Source organism: Lithobates pipiens, unplaced genomic scaffold (assembly GCF_037356315.1).
Source record: "Lithobates pipiens isolate NorthernLeopardFrog02 unplaced genomic scaffold, aLitPip1_a1.2 Scaffold_19, whole genome shotgun sequence".
NCBI classification, from domain to species: Eukaryota; Metazoa; Chordata; class Amphibia; order Anura; family Ranidae; genus Lithobates; species Lithobates pipiens.
The window spans coordinates 341,196,672-341,215,802 of NW_027507764.1; the positions used below are offsets into that span (position 1 = coordinate 341,196,672).

General features: G+C 47.3%; 1 protein-coding gene across 3 annotated transcripts in view; it reads right to left on the bottom strand.

Annotated features, from left to right (window-relative positions):
* Positions 1-14,759, bottom strand: part of LOC143996843 (enoyl-CoA delta isomerase 2-like) — a 73,618-nt gene extending 58,859 nt beyond the window's left edge. The window contains exon 1 of one of the 3 annotated variants that reach the window (XM_077492127.1): positions 14,657-14,759. Coding sequence is in view for 1 of the 3 variants with exons in the window: in XM_077492126.1 (XP_077348252.1) it covers positions 5,302-5,309 (8 nt within the window). In the remaining 2 variants the exon portion in view is untranslated. The other 2 variants (XM_077492128.1, XM_077492126.1) reach the window with 2 other exon arrangements.
* Between the last annotated feature and the right edge of the window lie 4,372 nt (positions 14,760-19,131).

The window sequence follows — 19,131 nt, forward strand, 5'->3', positions numbered from 1 at the left end:
ACTTTTATTCTTTTTCAGAGCCCTTCCCCTTGCATTGCCCAAAAACACATTAGATTCTCTCCAAAGAGAAAACAAATGAATTTGGCATAACAAAAAACCAAGGTTCAGTTACTCCTTAATGTTTAGGCCCCAACTAAAGGGAGGTCTAAATATCCCAAATTTATGGATATACTATGTGTCAGCCAGATTTAATCAACTAGCACAATGGTATGCTCCATCCTCTCAAATCCCCTGGCTCCTGTTCGAAGAACAATCAGTCCTCCCATACCACCTATAAGGACTACTTTGGTCCAAGTCTATCTTGCCACAAAAAAACAAGACCGTTGAATATAATTGTTACACATACCTTACAACTGTGGAACAGACAAAATACCAAATTTAACATGTCCTCTGACATCCCTCCCTTAGCATTCTTTCTAGGAGACCCTCACTTCGCTTTAGATAATAACCAAAACTCATTAACAATATGGAAACAACACAATCTAACAAATTTATAAGCACTTATCCATAACAATACATTTTACTCCTTCTCCGAACTACAAATAAAATACGACCTTGCCCCTACAGAACAGGAAACGTATATGAAGATAAAACAATTCTACCAAAAATACTACTCGCTTACTCTACACACCCCCCTCTTACAATTCAAACAGATTTGTATTTCCTCCCCACGAGACAAAGGATTAATCTCCAAAATTTATAAAAATCTAAACGAATTCAATATGCCTGAAAAATCCCACCCCATGCTTCAATGGGAATCCGACCTAAACGTTTCATTCTCCCCCGAACAATGGGATACCATATTTGAAAACCTACACAAATCCACCAAAACTACCATCATCAGGGAATCTGCCACCAAACTGCTCTATAAGTGGTATCTTACCCCTACCAAACTCAACTCATTCTACCCTTCGACATCCCCACTCTGTTTCAGAGGCTGCCCTACACATGGGACACTGCTACATATATTTTGGGATTGCTCCCATCTAAAAGACATTTGGCACAATGCTAATCTAATGACCAATCGAATTTCAGGCAGAAAGATCCAACTAACACCCCAAATGTGCCTTTTATTCTTCCCTATACAAGATATTCCAATAGCAAGTTCTAGACTAATCCATACTCTATTCTGCTCTATCCACTGGACCATCGCCTTCAACTGGCGTTCCTCCAGCGTTCCATGGCTTCAGGTTCTCAACCGTATGGCAAACATCAAACTATCAGAAAGAATACACCACACGTTATATGACACAATGCATATATACCAAAAAATAAATAAAGTATGGACTCTATGGGAAACTTCCCTATTGATGTAATATTCACTACTGTTATTCTACTTAAGCACACCTACAGATCCTTCTCTGCAAATATTATATAGATTTATAGTCCATTGTGTGCATCTTGTCATTTGATTTGTCTTTACTCAAGTTATAAATGTATTACCCAAATGAATCTTTCACTTGTACATCTAATACCACTGTCAAAAGCGTGTACTATGACCTTACCCATAATAAAAACCGTTTGTAAACAAATGCACTGATTCCTGTGTAAATGCCACTGGCAGTGAAGGGGTTAACCACTAGGGGGCAGTGTGAGGGTTAAGTATGTCCTGGGGAGTGATTCTAACTGTGGGGGGGTGTGGCTACGTGTGACACGTCACTGATCTCTGCTCCTGATCACAGGGAGCAGAGATCAGTGACACCGTCACTAGGCAGAACGGGGAGATGCTTGTCTACATTAGCATCTCCCCACTCTTCCTCTCCGTGAGGTGATCGCGGGTATCCCCACGGCAATCGAGTCCACGGGACCCACGACCTGACCCACGGAGGTCCCGGCCGGCGCACGCAATGGCAAATTTAAAGGGACGTACAGGTATGTCCATTTGCCCAGCCGTGCCATTCTGCCAGCGTGCACCGGTCAGGAACCGGTTAGAGTCCTTTAAAAAAATGTGTCAAACACCATGTTTTAAAGGAAGTGTAAAAAAGCCCTTATACCGCGTACACACGACCGGATTTCTGCCAGAAAAGTTCAGACGGAATCATTTCATCGGATATTCCGATCATGTGTGGGCTTCATCTGATTTTTTTCTTCAAAAATTCTGACAGACCTAGAAATAGAACAGGTTTTAAATCTTTCCGACGGAGTCAAATCCTATCGGGAAAACCGTTGCAAGGGCAGCTATTGAACTTTCTTTTCTAGTCCCGTCGCACGTCATCGCGTTCGAAATGAACGAACTTTGGTGTGATCGCATGTAGGCAAGTCCGCTCTGTCCGAAAAACCATCAGAGTTTATTCTGATGGAAAGTCAGGTCGTGTGTACGCAGCATTACACAACTTTTCATGCTGCATTCCTATTCAGAAACAGTGACTTCCACTTTAATGGGCATTCCGACATGCTGTGCTGATGTTAACATTGCATGCGGAATTTGTATGCAATGTATATGTGATTTCAGCCTCACACAAACTGAATTATTATTGATTTGTCAAATGCCAAAATGTGACCAGAAGATGCGTAAACAAGATACTGTTTAAAATATTAAATAAAAAGAGCATACAATGCAATGGCATCTGCTCAAAAATAATTTAAAATCTAAAATGAAGCCGTATCTAAGCGTTCCCAGTCTATAACTGTTGATTTTACCCTAATACCTAACCCTTCACTGACCCCTAACACTTAACCTGACCTTTATGTTGGATTAAGGCCGCGTACACACGGGCGGACTGTTCGCCCAACCTTGTTCGGCAAACAGTTTCATCAAACAGTCCGCTCAAAATTTGCATGAGCGGACTTGCCCACACACGAGCGGACTGTTTGACGAACAAGGTTGGGCAAACAGTTCGCTCAACTTTTGAAATGAACGGACTCGCCCATGTAAGGCGGAGGCAAATCCGCCCATTTCGAGCGCGTGTACAGGTAGGCGGGGCCCGCGAAGGAGACGTCGCGGGCTCCGCCGCCTGGAATGGGCTTAAAGGGGAACCCCAACGCCGAAAAAAATCGGCGTGGGGGTTCCCCCCAAGTCCACACCAGACCCTTGTCCGAGCACGCTACCCGGCCGGCCAGGAAAGGGGGGCGAGCGAGCGCGCCCCCCCTCCTGAGCCGTACCAGGCCGCGTGCCCTCAACATGGGGGGTGCCTTGGGGAAGGGGGGGCCGCGCGGCCCCCCCACCCCAAAGCACCTTGTCCCCATGTTGATGAGGACAAGGGCCTCTTCCCGACAACCCTGGCCGTTGGTTGTCGGGGTCTGCGGGCGGGGGGGCTTATCGGAATCCGGGAGCCCCCTTTAAGAAGGGGGCCCCCGGATACCGGCCCCCCACCCTATGTGAATGAGTATGGGGTACAATGTACCCCTACCCATTCACCTGTGAACTAAAGTACAATAAAAAACACAACACAGAGAAAAAATATTTTATTGCACAGCTCCGGGGGTCTTCCGTCTTCGGGGGTCTTCTCGCCGGACTCCTCCGCTATGTGTGTGTAGCTCTTTTGCTAGCGGAGGAGTCCGGCTTTCTTCCTCCCCGCCGCCGGCCTCTTCTCCCGACTTCGGGGGTCTTGTCCCCCTCTTCGGTTCTTCTGCCGGGCCACCGCGCCTGGTCCGGTGGCCCGGTCTTCTGTCGCCGTCTTCCGTTCTTCTGTCGCCGCCTTCGGTTCTTCTGCCGGGCCACCGCGCCTTCTTGTAGCTCTTTTACAGGCGGTGGCCCGGTCTTCTGTCGCCGCTGTCGTCGCCGCCGCCGCCGCCTTCCGTTCTTGTTCTTCTTCTTGTTCTTCTTCTTCTTCTCCTGGAGATGTTGACTCGACGATCTCTCCGGCCGGAATGCCAGAGCCGCGCTGTGCGGTCACTTATATAGTGACAATGGGGCGGTGTCACATGGTATATGTCACATGGGTTGGTCACATGGTGACCCCGCCCCCTTACGATGTCATAGTCCCCATGTGACATCAACCCATGTGACCAACCCATGTGACATATACCATGTGACACCGCCCCATTGTCACTATATAAGTGGCAGCGGAGCGTGTCCCTGGCATTCCGGCCGGAGAGCTCGTCGAGTCAACATCTCCAGGAGAAGAAGAAGAACAACAAGAAGAAGAACAAGAACGGAAGGCGGCGACAGCGGCGACAGAAGACCGGGCCACCGCCTGTAAAAGAGCTACAAGAAGGCGCGGTGGCCCGGCAGAAGAACCGAAGGCGGCGACAGAAGAACGGAAGACGGCGACAGAAGACCGGGCCACCGGACCAGGCGCGGTGGCCCGGCAGAAGAACCGAAGAGGGGGACAAGACCCCCGAAGTCGGGAGAAGAGGCCGGCGGCGGGGAGGAAGAAAGCCGGACTCCTCCGCTAGCAAAAGAGCTACACACACATAGCGGAGGAGTCCGGCGAGAAGACCCCCGAAGACGGAAGACCCCCGGAGCTGTGCAATAAAATATTTTTTCTCTGTGTTGTGTTTTTTATTGTACTTTAGTTCACAGGTGAATGGGTAGGGGTACATTGTACCCCATACTCATTCACATAGGGTGGGGGGCCGGTATCCGGGGGCCCCCTTCTTAAAGGGGGCTCCCGGATTCCGATAAGCCCCCCGCCCGCAGACCCCGACAACCAACGGCCAGGGTTGTCGGGAAGAGGCCCTTGTCCTCATCAACATGGGGACAAGGTGCTTTGGGGTGGGGGGGCCGCGCGGCCCCCCCTTCCCCAAGGCACCCCCCATGTTGAGGGCACGCGGCCTGGTACGGCTCAGGAGGGGGGGCGCGCTCGCTCGCCCCCCTTTCCTGGCCGGCCGGGTAGCGTGCTCGGACAAGGGTCTGGTGTGGACTTGGGGGGAACCCCCACGCCGATTTTTTTCGGCGTTGGGGTTCCCCTTTAAGCCCATTCCAGGCAGCGGAGCCCGCGACGTCTCCTTCGCGGGCCCCGCCTACCTGTACACGCGCTCGAAATGGGCGGACTTTCCGAGCGGGAACAGTCCGCTCATTTCGAAAGTACAGCGGACAAGCCCACACACGGGCGGACTGTTCGCTCAAACACAGTTTCAGCGGACAGTCTTTCGGAATTTCCGAAAGACTTTGTCCGTCCAACTGTCCGCTGAAACTGTCCGCTGAAAGCCCACACACGAGCGGACTGTCCGCCCAAACACTGTTCAGCGGACAAGGTTGGGCGAACAGTCCGCCCGTGTGTACGCGGCCTAACACTTCTGTGGTGCATTACAGCAGGTATTTTAATGTGCATTATGTTGAGTGTTGTGGTCAGGCAACCCATTCATTTTCAAATGGTCTGCTTACACAACAGAATGGATGAAAACCACGTGGTTCACCTATGCATTTTTGTAAGCTTCACGCAAGACTGTTGTGATGTGTTGGGAACAGGGTTGCCAATAATCTTCTATGGACAGTTAGTAAAAATCAGTGTGTGTTTTCTCCCATTCATTAAAGTCTGTAGATGGGAGAAACTGTCCGTAAAAATACCCCAGCTGCCTGGTTTTGGAGGCGCTGATCTCTGTGTTGTACGAATAATGATTGGCCTTGTGAAAACCTGGAAGACACAGCACACAACACCAAAGTGAAAAGTCAGATAGAAATGACAGATGTAATTAAAATGAAGTGAATTTAAATAGAAAATGATCATAAAAAAATATTCTTGTGCTGGATCTATACAATCCCGTAACCAATCAAGGCAAGTGGTGTGAGTAGTCCAAGGTACTAATCAATTTCAGCCGCTATAACTATGGAGGGGGTGCTTTGGAACCAGAGAGGGTGACCACTGTTAGACCCCATACACACTATACAACGCTTGTTGTCCAATTTCCTTTAGATTTACCAAAGCCATGTAGTGCAAGGGTCTGCCTGATTGCATAAAAAAAATGAAATTCTTAAGGTTTGACCTCATATTATATGGTTTGGTAAATCTAAAGGAAAACATCTACAGAAAATGTTATGGCGTGCATCCAGTTTAACAATGACTGCAAAACAAAAAGTAGAAACAAGATCGCAAACCCCATAGTGCAGAATGTAAAGTTGAAAGTGTTTATTAAAATAGATAAATTGCACTCACAAAGAAAAACATGCTGAGCGAAACAGCCTGGGTTGCCTGGAGCAATGAGCAGAACCCCCGCCTTGGCCACCGAACCTTGCTTCCTCCCAAAGTACTGTAAAAGGCAGATGCTTGGACCTGGAAATTAAAGCTGCCCGACATCACTGGTGAGCACATGCGTAATGGGATGCAGGGACTTTATTACTAGGGGGCCAATAGCACACTGTAATGACCTAGTCCCTTTAATGAGACATCAAGGGGTCTACAAGACCCTTGATGCCTCCCGTGCTCTTCACTAAAGCCAATGGAGCACAAATAATGCTCTTTTACCTTGTTTCCAGCTGCTGTAACAACTGAATTCGGAAGTTATTTAATACACGCCCTTCCCATACTAATTCATCAGGGGGGAGATCAGTGAATGCATGTTCATTGTTCTCCCTCAATCTCACCTACTGACACCTGGAATGCTGGTCTGAGGTCTGCAGCTGGGAGAGAGGATCCAAGGATATATGGCGAGGGCAGTCTGGTGGGGTTACCTTCAATAGTGTTGGAGTGTTTTTAAAACCCCTGTCTACCAGCCTCTGTTTATAAATGGTGCTGGTAGGCTCAGACAAAGTGATGGCCTTTTGTGTGCAGCATATGCAACATCATATGTAATAGAACAGTTTTTTTTTTTTTATGATTACTTGTGCTGAAGTTTGTGTGTGTCTATGAGACTATTAGTGGAACAGTAACTAAGAATATTTTGTGGGTATAAGGACTGTGGTATATATATATGAGCTGTGTATATAGCGAACAGACTCGGGTTCTGTTTAATAATCCCAATTTAAGTCAATTACACTGTTAGGAGTTTATTTCATAATAGTATGCGCAGCATCTTAGCGCATTATGGCAGATGTGTTTGACAAACAAAGCCCTCCAGTGCTGCGCTGTCAGCAGTCCAGCTGGTCCCTTACATCTTCTTCTGGGTTTCCCTTTATTCAGCTGCTTGAATGGCCAGGCTGGGATGACATCACTCCTGTGCATGAACACTGGAGTCACTTCATCATGGTAATGGAGCAGTGCCGTAATTGTACTCTGAGCCGAGCAATGCGTGGCTCAGTGTACATTACCGCTGACAGGCAGGGAGAAGTATTAGGACAGAAGTGTCCACGGTTTCTCTTCCGTCATTAAAAAAAAAAACCTTCTGGTCATCTTTTTTTTTTAAATTAGTTTCCTTCCACTATAAATGGATGATTTTCCCTACTTTAATTTCGTTTTTTTGTATTTGGAGCCCTCCAAGATAAATGGACCTTGCATTTTTACACAAGGTCTGCTATAATTTATTAGACACTTATCACATAGGCATTAAAGGCTACCAACCATGTGTGCAGACCTCAGCACTGCTCAGCGGTCTGGCCAATGACATGAATTAGTGCCCAAGCACTTGACGCCTGTAAATGGGCCTTGACGGGTTACACACTTTTATAAACATCAGGCTTTTTTTCTGTCAAATAGGAGGAAAGGCTTTTAGCCCTGGTTCACACCAGTGTGATTTGTCCTGCGATTTGACAGTTCCAAATCTCATGACAAGTCGCACACCATTGCCAGCAATGGAACCATTTGGAACTCATATCGTGCCGACTTTGAAAAAAGGTTCCTGCACTATTTCTGTGCAATGTGGGACTTGCATTGACATCTGTGTAAATGAAGTCGCACAGATGGCAGGAAGCCGCACATGAAATCGCACTGATTGGTGGCCTTGAAACCGTGTTGAACTAGTGTGATTTCAAAGCTGCACTGGTGTGAACCAGAGCCAAGGAGAGTTTGCAAAACCTCCTGTGTGCATGAGGCCTTAAAAGGTGAAAGTAGTAATACCAATTTCTACAAGTATAATGTAAAGTGTATGTAGTTATTAAAGGGGAATGTTTACACCAGCTTGCATGCTAAAACGTGTGCAAATATGTGTATGTTGTATAAGGATGGTGTGAGGCATTGTTACAACACATCATGCTATTTACTTTACTGAGGTGTAAAAAAAAAAAAATAAATAAAAAAAAAATTATATATATATATATATATATATATATATATATATATATATATATATATATAACTCTTCATTTAATGTTATACATCACAGTATTTTGCAACATGCTGCAGTGACGTGGGCTGCATAAAACTGATGCCTCATAATTGGGTTAGAACCCCCAAGTATACACAACAATGAGGAATATGAAAAACAGGTCCCCGTTTCCCAAGATACTCAATAATGGCTGCTTAGAGGGGTGATGTCCAGATCATAGTCCTGCTCGCCATGTTTTGCAACAGGCGTGCTTTTTTGGGAGCTTAAGGGTTAAAATTGATTTTCTAACGTATATGATACAATAGTAGAGCATGTAGGGAGGAGGAGAGGACCAGCTCAAGTCCCCCCCCCCCAAGGATAAATATGGGGACACACTTATGTATTAACCTCTTAACGCCCTACCCTGGCCCCTTATGTAACCAACTGTCAGCCAATGACAGCTGATTACATGATGTAAACAGAAGCCGGCAATCAACTTTTTTTTCCCCATCAGATGACAACGTGAGGAGAAAAAATAAAAATAAAAAAAATTGTATAAACGGGACATCAGTTCCGCATACAGAGAGCCACTGCCGCCTCATCAGTGCCTATAAGTACTGCTAAGCAGTGCCCACCAGTGCTGCCAATCAGTGCCACCTATCAGTGTCACCCATCAGTGCCCTTCAGTGCTGCCTATCAGTGGCTCCTGATCAGTGCCGCTAAATAAAAACCCCAGTAGTGATTAAATACCACCAAAAGAAATCTCTATTTGGGTGAAAAAAAAAAAAAAAGGATAACAATTTCATATGGGTACAGTGTAGCATAACTGCGCAATTGTCATTCAAAGTGTGACAGCATTGAAAAGCTGAGAATTGGCCTGGGCAGGAAGGGGGTTTAAGTGTCCAGTAAGCAAGTGGTTAAAGGCGTCTCTCCGCCTAAGAATAAACAAGTAGGTATCCAATTGTCTGCAAATAGTCCTATGAGTAGTGTCCAGGAAGCCTTGGTCCATGTCTGAAAGTGGGTATCATTCCAGATGAGCCTCTCTAATGTGCTGAAAATACCCCAAAAAAAAAAAAAAAAAAAAAAAAAAAAAAAAGGACCTTTGCTGCGGGCATCCAAAAAGGTGTCCGTCTATAGTGTGTCTCCTCCTCCCTAGCAAGGCCTGGAGTATGCCAGCAAAGCAGCCTTGTGGGTCTCCTTAGGCGGAGATGACTTTATTATAGAAGTGCTTCCCCATATTCATCCAGGTTCAGGGTTCATTTTGTGTAGTCTGTGGGGAGTAAAGTATGCATGATGGACCGTCGTATCTCTACTGAGACAAGTGAGCTAAATGGGATGTCCAATATATCGTCGTAATCGTCATTGTCAAAGTCCGGAATGTCCTGAGACCATTTAGATCTGAGTTTATCCTGAGTTGGAAGGGAGGTGATTATTAAGTGAGAGTATAGCTGAGAGGTGGGTTTCCTCACCTCGCTGGATCTGAAGAGGTCCTCAAGTGCAGGTCAGACTAGTTTGGGGGGAGAGCCGGGGAATTGGCAGCTCAAGGCGTGGGAGAGCTGGAGGAAAAAAAAAAAAAAAAAAAAAAAAGTAGAACTGTGGGATGTTAAAATCAGAAGCCAGATTGGAGAGTGGGGCCAGGGATTGGTCAGAGATTATCGGAGCTATCGTTTTGATGTTAAATTTGGTCCAGGCATGGGGTTCGGGCAGTTTATAGATGTGTTCCAGGGTGGGGTTCAACCATAAGGGGGCATTAGGGGAGATCGCATGTTTGGGGTAGTTTTCTGTTTTGAGACTTGCCCCCCACACACGTAACGTAGTATGCATGGAGGGTGTCAGTGGATAAGGGGCTCGGGGGCCACGGAACAGAAGGAATTTCAATGCCTCAAAGAATTGTACTACAGCCGCCTCAACCATGGTGGCGGGGTTAGTTACTTTCGGGTTGAGCCACCAAGCAGCAGTGACCAACTGGGTGGCCAAAAAATATTTATAGGGATCGGGCACGCTAGGCTCCCTTGGGAGATTGGATGCACCAGCGTGGCCCAGCTGTATCTAGGGCATTGGAGTCCCCATATAAAAGAGGCAAGGAGGCTGCGTAGATGGACAAAAAAAAAAAAAGATTTGGGGTCCATTTTGCAGTGAGTGACAAAATAAGTAGGTGAATTTGGGTAGGATTTTCATTTTGATCAAATTTATGCATCTCAAAGAGGTAATGCCTCCCACGCCTTCAGTCTTAACCAAACCTCCTGGAGCACCGGGGATAGGTTTAGGAATATAAAATCTGAGGCCTGTCGGGAGACCGACAGCTTTCAACCCATTGCAGAAGAAAGTCAGGAGGGGCATTTGTGTGGGCTGTGGGATCTATAGGGAATAGAAGGGATTTTGTCCAGTTGACCTTGAGGCCTGTGACAGAGAAGAATGAGTTGAGGACCTGCAGAGTGTCATTAATAAAAAGTTTGTCCGCGTACAGGATGACCCTCTCATTCCAGGCACCCAATACGCAGTCCCTTGACGCGTAGGGAGGTGCGAAGGGCCTCCGCAAGTGGTTCCATTGCGATGGCAAATAGTGCTGGGGGGAGAGGGAAACCCTGCCGCGTACTTCTTGACAGGAGAAAGGATTGTGACAGGCCCCCCCAGTTTAATGGCCGTCTCAGTAGAGGACTTGCAGCCATTTGATGAAGATCAGGGGGAACCCCATTCTACGGAGGATCTCCCTCCTAAACCTCAGTCACCCCCTTTGCCTGAGCCCAGGAGAGCAGATCTGTGGAGGAGAAGGGACAGGCCTGTCCAAGTCAGGGGCCACAATGGCGTTAAAATCACCCATAAGTAACAGTCTGGCAGGACAGTACAGGGTGACCCTCTCTAGGATGGTATACATCGTAGATGGCCTGAAAGGGAGGAGAGATATATACATTTACCACTATATAGTGGGTGCCCCGCACAGTGAACACTATTATCACATATTTGCCCTAGGGGTCAGCGTGAATCTGTTCTATCACGCATTGAAAGAGATTTACTGATTAGTATTGTGACTCTTCTAGCATATGTGGAGTAGGAGGTAGGGAAGGCTCTCTGGATCCATGGCTTTTTCAATGCTAGGAGTTTGCTGCCCATGAGATGTGTTTCCTGTAACAGCACCATATGCAGGGAGTGTAGTTTGAAGTATTTAAAGAGCACCGTTCTTTTAAATTTGAAATTGAGCCCCCGGACATTCCAGGGCACTATGTTAAACTTAGGGGTATCCCGTACCATCATGGTGGGCTTGTAAGGGGAATGGAGGAAGGGGGGGGGGATCAGAACCGGCTTAGGAGTACATCTCAGGAGCAGCACAAACCCAAGGGGCCTATACCAGGTAGAGTCATGACCAGTGAGTAACCAAACTACAAAAAAGACATTATTTGCCCTTATTTGATGGCATTCCTGGGAACTTGGGAGTGATCAGATCAGGCCTATACCCCCCCCAAAAAAAAAAAAAAAACACAATTTAACCCTTTAAACTTTAACTAGCAACAGTTCAATGCTATTCTTTAATATTTGTGGAAGTTCTCCAGGGGGCAAACAGGTACAAGTCAGTAGCAACACAATCCGTATTGTACCAGGTTCCCTGGAGTGTTTTTCTTTGGGGGTGGGGTCTGCCTTCTGGCAGTGGTGGGCACTTGTGAAGTCCAGGGGGAGGTGGGAGTGCAGGAGCAATAGGGGTACACAGGGAGATAATGGAGCCATGGAGGCGGGAGGGGAAGACAGGAGGCGTGGGAATGGGAAATTGTCAGAAGGCTCCAGCAGGCCTCTGGATAGTCAACCTCATTTAGCCTGAGGAGTGAGGCAAGTACTTAGTTGACATTGTGAGGCACGGTGAGGGTACAGCCGGGTTATGAGGTCTTCAGCGGGTGTCCAGCCAAGCCGATGCAGCCTCTGGGTTGTCAAGGAAGCGTGAACGGTCGCAAGCTGTGATTCTCATCCTGCTGGGATAAAGGAGACTGAAACGGATGCCTTTTTTCCCCTCAGTCTCTTGCGTGCATCTGTAAAGGATTTACACCTTTGTTGAATTTTCTGGGATAATCGAGAAAGAACAGTAGCTTGGTATCCTCATATTTGATGTCAGGCTTGGCCCGGACTGCAGCCAGAATACGGTCTCGGTCCCGGTAGTTGAGGAACCACAGCAGAAAGGGGCACGTGGGGCTCCAGGTCTGGGGAGGGCTGGCGGGACTCTATGGGCACGTTCCACTATGAAATTTGGTGGCAGGTCAGTTAGATGAAGACCTCTGTTAGGAGTTGTTCGGTTGTTTGAGCCTTCCGCCCGCTCAGGTAGGCCCAGGATGAGGATGCTATTCTGCCTTAGGCGGTTCTTGGTGTCTATGGCCCTCTTCTGCAGTGCATGTACCTGCAGCTGTAGGGCCTGAAGTCCGATCAAACCGCATCTTCCACGCTAGAAACCTGGTCCTCCACCTCCAACACCTGGGCCCGTAATTTGTCGAGATCCTGGCGGATGAGGCCAACATCCGTCGCGCATAATCAATTTTTGCTATTAGGGAAGCTTTGCACTCCACTATTGATGCTAAAATGGCTGCTCCAGAGGGGTAAGCCGCATCCTCTGTCACCTCCTGAGGTTGTTTGCTGGCAGACATGGTGCCAGCCGGCATACGTGGGGTTAGGATGGCTGCCAGCCGGGGAGAAGGGAGAGTGCTGGATTCTAGTCTTGTGGAGCGGGTCCTAGGTGGACCCATCCGAGCGGAGCCGAAGCGGCGGGAGTGTTCTTGAGGCTGTCAGGGAGCAGGTAGCAGTAGTTAGAGCGGAAAACGTGGGTCGGGACAGCTGGAAAATGCTGGTATAGTGGTAGCAGAATCGGAGCTCCTGCAAGGCACATCTGCCCTGGTTCACATGCTGGCCATGCCCCCCCCCCTCCCCACTAATTTTAACCCTTAAGCTCCTGAAGATGCGCGCCTGTAGCAAAACATATCGAGCAGGACTATGAACAAGACATTATCACCCCTCTAAGAAGCCATTATTGGGTATCTTGGGAAACCGGGACCTGTTTTTCATATTCCTCATTGCTGTGTATATTTGGGGGATCTAACCCAATTATGAGGGCTGATGGTGACACCAGTAATGCACACTATTGTTTAAGAAATTGTGTGATAGTACCAATGTAACATTTTTAATCTTTTTGCATACATGCTGCATTTTTACATAACGCACACCACTGCACCCAAATGGTGTAAAAAGGACACATAGACAACAACTGTTTTTATTGTGCCCTTGCCTTGAACCTGTGTTGATCTAGGCAAATCACTGCAGCTCAACAGCCATGGTGCAAATGTGCTCTAAGGCTCGGTTCACACTACTGCAACTTGGGATACGACTTGTCAGACCTCAAGTCGCCCCAAGTCGCTTGACATCAGAAATTCCATTCTAGTTAGTTAATGAGAGCCGTCTTAATGTACAATACTGAAGTTGCTCCGACTTCAGAAAAGGTTCCTGTACTACTTCTAGGCGACTTGTACCCATAGAATTCAATGGAAGTCACCTCCAAGTTGGATTTCCATCTAATATTGAAGTGACTTTACAGGAAAAGAAATTAGTTTACCCAGGCAAACCCCTCCCTCCCAGAGAGCTGATTATCCTCTGATTGGCCACAGCCAAAGGCACCTGTCCTGGAGGCAACTTTAAGTCGCATTGTAAGTTACTTAAAGAGGGATTCCACCAAAAAAAAAAAAAAAATATTAAAAGCCAGCAGCTATAAATACTACAGCTGCTGACTTTTAATAAATGGACACTCACCTGTCCCGGGTTCCAGCGATGCCGGCAGCCGAGGCCGATCGATCGCTCGGCTCTCGGCTGCTGCCGCCACCATTCTAGGTGAGGGAATCAGGAAGTGAAGCGAATCGGCTTCACTTCTCGGTTCCCTACTGCGCATGCGCGAGCCGCGCCGCGCAATAGGAAATCTCCGCGCTGTCACTGGGACCGGTGTGTGTCCCAGCAGACAGCGCGGCAGGGCAGGAAATGGCGTAGACTCCCATGGGAGTCTATGCCCGGAAGTGGGTGAAAATACCTGTCTTTGATAGGTATCTCCACCCCCCTCCCCCCCTGAAAGGTGTCAATTGTGACACCGGAGGGGGGGAGGGTTCCGATCAGCGGAGGTTCCACTTTAGGGTGGAATCCCGCTTTAAAGTCGTGAAGTCGCCTCCAAATCGCCTTGCAAAGTGGCGCTGTAAGTCGGGTTGCCCCTGTGTGAACCAAGCCTAAAAGAATATCATAGGAATTCTAGCTGGTAATTTAAGGAATAAATTGGCTACAATACACATTAGCCATAGCCGTCACTGTTATAAGAGGAATCTCTAAATGTGCTCAGTATCAAACTTTCAAAATAAGGTGTCCCTTATCTGAGCACAGAGATAAGAAATCTGTTCACCTTCCAGCTAACAGTTCAGTATAGCATTTAAAATTATGCCCAATACACCTAAATATTCCTGACATCCAAACTATAAATACAAAACTCAGTTTATGACAAAAGGGAAAGTTCTTCTTTGAAACAAGGTGTTTTTCAGCCCCACATGAAATATACTGATCAGTATAAAGTTATCAAAGTTTTCGTACTCACCTTTTAAAAGTCTTTACTCTGTGTGTTGGATCATTACAGCACTGCGCTCTTTTTCCGGAGTTGTAGCCTTTAGCCTTGTAACACAGACCAAAGAGTAAAACAAAAGGGGAGGAGGAATGAAGTTTTCTTAAAGGGGCCACAGTTTCTTATTTAAAGAGGCAATCAACATCTAAACAGATTTTTTAATAAGGAAAACTATAAGGGCTTATTATTATTATTATTATTATTATTATACAGGTTTTATATAGCGCCAACAGTTTGCTCAGCGCTTTACAACATGAGGGCAGACATTACAGTTATATTACAATTTGGTACAAGAGGAATCAGAGGGCCCTGCTTGTTAGAGCTTACAATCTAAAATGTACATGGAAATAATATTTTACATATACAGTATCACAATAAGCATGCAAAGTAATAAATACATACACAATAAAGAACTTAGAGTTGGGGTACAGAACATCCCATAAGTATATCACTAGACAAGTGGCACCTAGTAAAGAAGGAATAATGAACCATATGCAACATTGTAGGTAAGGATACACATGCACATACTACAATATATTTGGGATAGACATGAGAATATCATCAATGAGAAACTATAACCGCAATTTCTGTACACAAGTTTCAACAGCTTGCAACCAGTGGTCCCATATTTAGTTTTATTTGGATGGGCATCCTCTGTTGATGTACAGGTATTTCTTATATGGTAGTATATGGTTTATTTCAATCACCCAGTCATTAAGTTGAGGAGGTGTCGGTCTCATCCATTGTCTAGCTCAGTGTTTCTCAACTCCAGTCCTCAAGGCGCCCCAACAGGTCATGTTTTCAGGATTTCCCTCAGATGAAACGGCTATGGTAATTACTAAGGCAGAGAAACTGATGCAATCACCTGTGCAAAATAATGGAAAGCCTGAAAACATGACCTGTTGGGGAGCCTTGAGGACTGGAGTTGAGAAACACTGGTCTAGCTATTATTTTCCTGGCTGGGAACAATGTTTAGTGTAAAAAGACCTTAGCAATTTTATCAAGATCCCAATCGGGGAATATCCCCAATAGACACTGTTTCAAGAGGGGAGCTCATGGAGGAAGGATACAATCTGTTTCCAAAAACACTGTATTCTTGGACAAGACATATTAAATGGTAGAATGTACCCACTTCTTGGGAACACATCAAGCAGGTGGTAGATTGTCCTCTTTGAAATCTAGCTAATCTTAAAGTGGAGTTCTACCCATTTAAAAATCAGCAGCTACAAAAAGTGTATCTGCTGACTTTTAATCATCAGACAATCACCTGTCCTATGGACCAGCGATGCGGGCGCACGAAGCCCCGCTCCTCTCCGTGGTGCCGGCATTCTAACTGTGGGCACCTGGCTGTGGCTGCGTGCTGTGAATGGCCTGGCAATCTTCTGGGACCTGTGACATGTCCAAGTCACAGCGTCAGGGGAGGAAGTGGAAAAACAGAGTCACCAACACTTAAAGCGGAATTTCCATTTTTGGGTGGAACTCTGCGAGTTATGCACGGTGCAAAAAATAGGATTTTTTGTACTCACCGTAAAATCCTTTTCTCTGTAATTCACCGACCGACACAGCTCCTCTCTGTAACAAAATGGTTGTTAGCCCTATCACTGGAGATTACTAGGTAAAGTTGTAATACAACACTTCAGAACTTTAGTTCCGCCCAGGGGGGTGGTCCCTAAAGCCCCATACACACTATCAGATTATCTGCTGAGTTTTTACTTCAGATTTACCAAAACCATGTAGTAGAAGGGCCTGCCTGATTGCATACACATTGAAACTCCTAAGGTTTGTCCTCATATTATATGGTTTTGGTAAATCTGAAGGAAAAACTCATCAGATAATCTGATAGTGTGTATGGGGCTTTAGGGACCGCCCCCACACTCTGCCCTAGCAGCCTCAGTACGTCAACAAGCAGTATAACGTAAAGAGAAAAAAGGAGGGTCTGAGTCGGTCGGTGAATTACAGAGAAAAGGATTTTACGGCGAGTACAAAAAATCCTATTTTCTCTTATATTCACCGACTGACACAGCTCCTCTCTGTAACAAAATGGGACGTCCCCAAGCAGTGCCAAACAAGGGGTGGGAAAAACAGCATAAAAACCTTCATCCGCCATGGCAGGTGGGAACTAGTGAAACTAAACCCACAAAAAAACAGCAGTGCGTGGAAAACCACCACAAAACAACAGGGTATCCTCAAGACCGCAGCCACTGCGGAAGTAATGCAACAGTGCATTAACATAACAGTACTGTGTTTTTTAGAAAACCCAGGAAAAAATATCGGTTGCATATTCAATTGCAACTACACGGCCGCCTGAAAAACTTTGCGGCCAAAACAGGCATCAGCCGATGCACTGACGTCTACCTTGTAAAACTTAGTAAACGTATGGACAGAGGACCAGGTCGCCGCCTTACACACCTGAGCGACCGACGCTTGGTGTCGGAAGGCCCAAGACGTTCCGATTGCCCTTGTAGTGTGGGCCGTGGCCGGAAAGGGGGGGCACCTGCCCCTTCAAGGCGTAGGCTTGTACTACAATCTGTCTGATCCTCCTGGAAATGGTGTCCGACGAGACCGCCATGTCTTTCTTGGGACCAGCTACCGAAACAAACAGTGAGTCTGACTTCCGAAAGGGAGCCGTGGCAGACAAATACACCTTCAGAGCCCTAACCGCGTCCAAAGCATTAAGGGCCACCTCTTTAGGGTGCTTCGGCTTAGGACACAGCAATGGTAATACAATGTCCTCATTGATATGAAAATCCGAGACCACCTTCGGTAGAAAAGACGGTTGCGGACGCAACACCACCTTATCCCTATGGATAACCAGATAGGGCGACTTCAGGACAAGGCCGCCAATTCTGAAACCCTCCTGGCTGAGGTGACGGCCACTAGAAAGACCACTTTCTGGGAAAGAGTCAAAAGGGGAATCTGCCTGATAGTCTCAAACTGCGGTTTTTGAAGCACTGACAACACCAGGTTCAAATCCCATGGGGGTAACGGTGGACGCACCGGAGGGACTAAGTGTCATACCCCCTGAACGAAGGTACTCAATAAGGACTGCGATGCCAGGGGTCGTTGAAAAAAGACAGCCAAGGCTGAGATTTTCCCTTTGATGGTGCTTAATGACAATCTCTGGTCAATTCCTTGCTGGAGAAACAGCAGGATCCTGGATATGGAAAAGGAGCGCGGATGCCATCCTCTCTCCTCACACATGGAAATGTAGGCCTTCCACGTACGATGGTATATCTTCCGAGAAGAAGATTTCCGTGCCCGCAACATAGTTGGAATCACTGAGTCCGACAGACCACGATTCCTCAACACCTGGCTCTCAATAGCCATGCCGGTAAAGCCAGCGATGGTAAAGCAGGATGGAGAATTGGACCTTGAGATAGGAGGTCCTCTCGCAATGGCAGTCACCAGGGAGCGTCTGCCACCAGAAGCACCAGGTCTGCGTACCAAGGACACTGAGGCCAATCCGGGGCAACCAGTATTACTGGGATCCCCTCGGCTTCCACTCTGCGAAGCAGACGTGGCAACAGTTTCAGTGGAGGAAAGGTGTAGATCAGCTGGTACTGATCCCACGGGGCCACCAGCGCGTCCGACGCATCTGCCCATGGATCTCTTGTCCTGGACACGAATCTTGGCACCTTCCGATTGAGACGAAGGCCAGTAGATCCACATCTGGTGTGCCCCACTTCAGGCACAGCAGCCTGAATGTCTCCGGATGCAATGCCCATTCTCCTGGGTCCAGCATCTGGCGGCTTAGATAGTCCACCTGCCAGTTCTCCACTCCGGGATGTAAATGGCCGATAGGGCCGGTGCGTATCGCTCTACCAACCGAAGTATGTGAGCGACCTCCCGTGCAGCGGCTGAGCTTCTTGTTCCCCCTTGGTAATTTACGTACGACACAGCCATGGCGTTGTCCGACTGTATCCTGATCGGACGCCCTTGAAGACTCATCGACTATGTGTGGAGACACAGCCTGATTGCTCTAAATTCGAGAAGATTGATTGGTAGCTCGGATTCTTCCATCGACCTGGGGCCCTGAGCTGACTAAACCCCCATCACTCCACTCCAGCCGGATAGACTAGTGATCACCGTCCATTTCAGAGGAAGGAATGATTTTCCGGACTGAATCACTGGGGACCTCAATCACCAGATCAGTGAGTCCCTGACTGGCTGGCTCACCTGGATCTGCCGGTCCAGGGACAACTGAGATTTGTCCAATTTTGACAAGATCTCCTTCTGCAGAACTCTGGTGTGGAACTGGGCGTAAGGCACTGCCTCGAAGGAGGCTACTCGTATGCAAAACCGGAGCGACAACCACTTGCGGTTCATCAGTAGTTTGACTGCAGATCTGAGAGTCTGCAATTTGTCTGAAGGGAGAAAAACTCTCGCTTCCCTGGAGTCCAACAGCAAACCTAGGTACTCCAGACGCTGGTTTGGCACAATCACCGACTTCT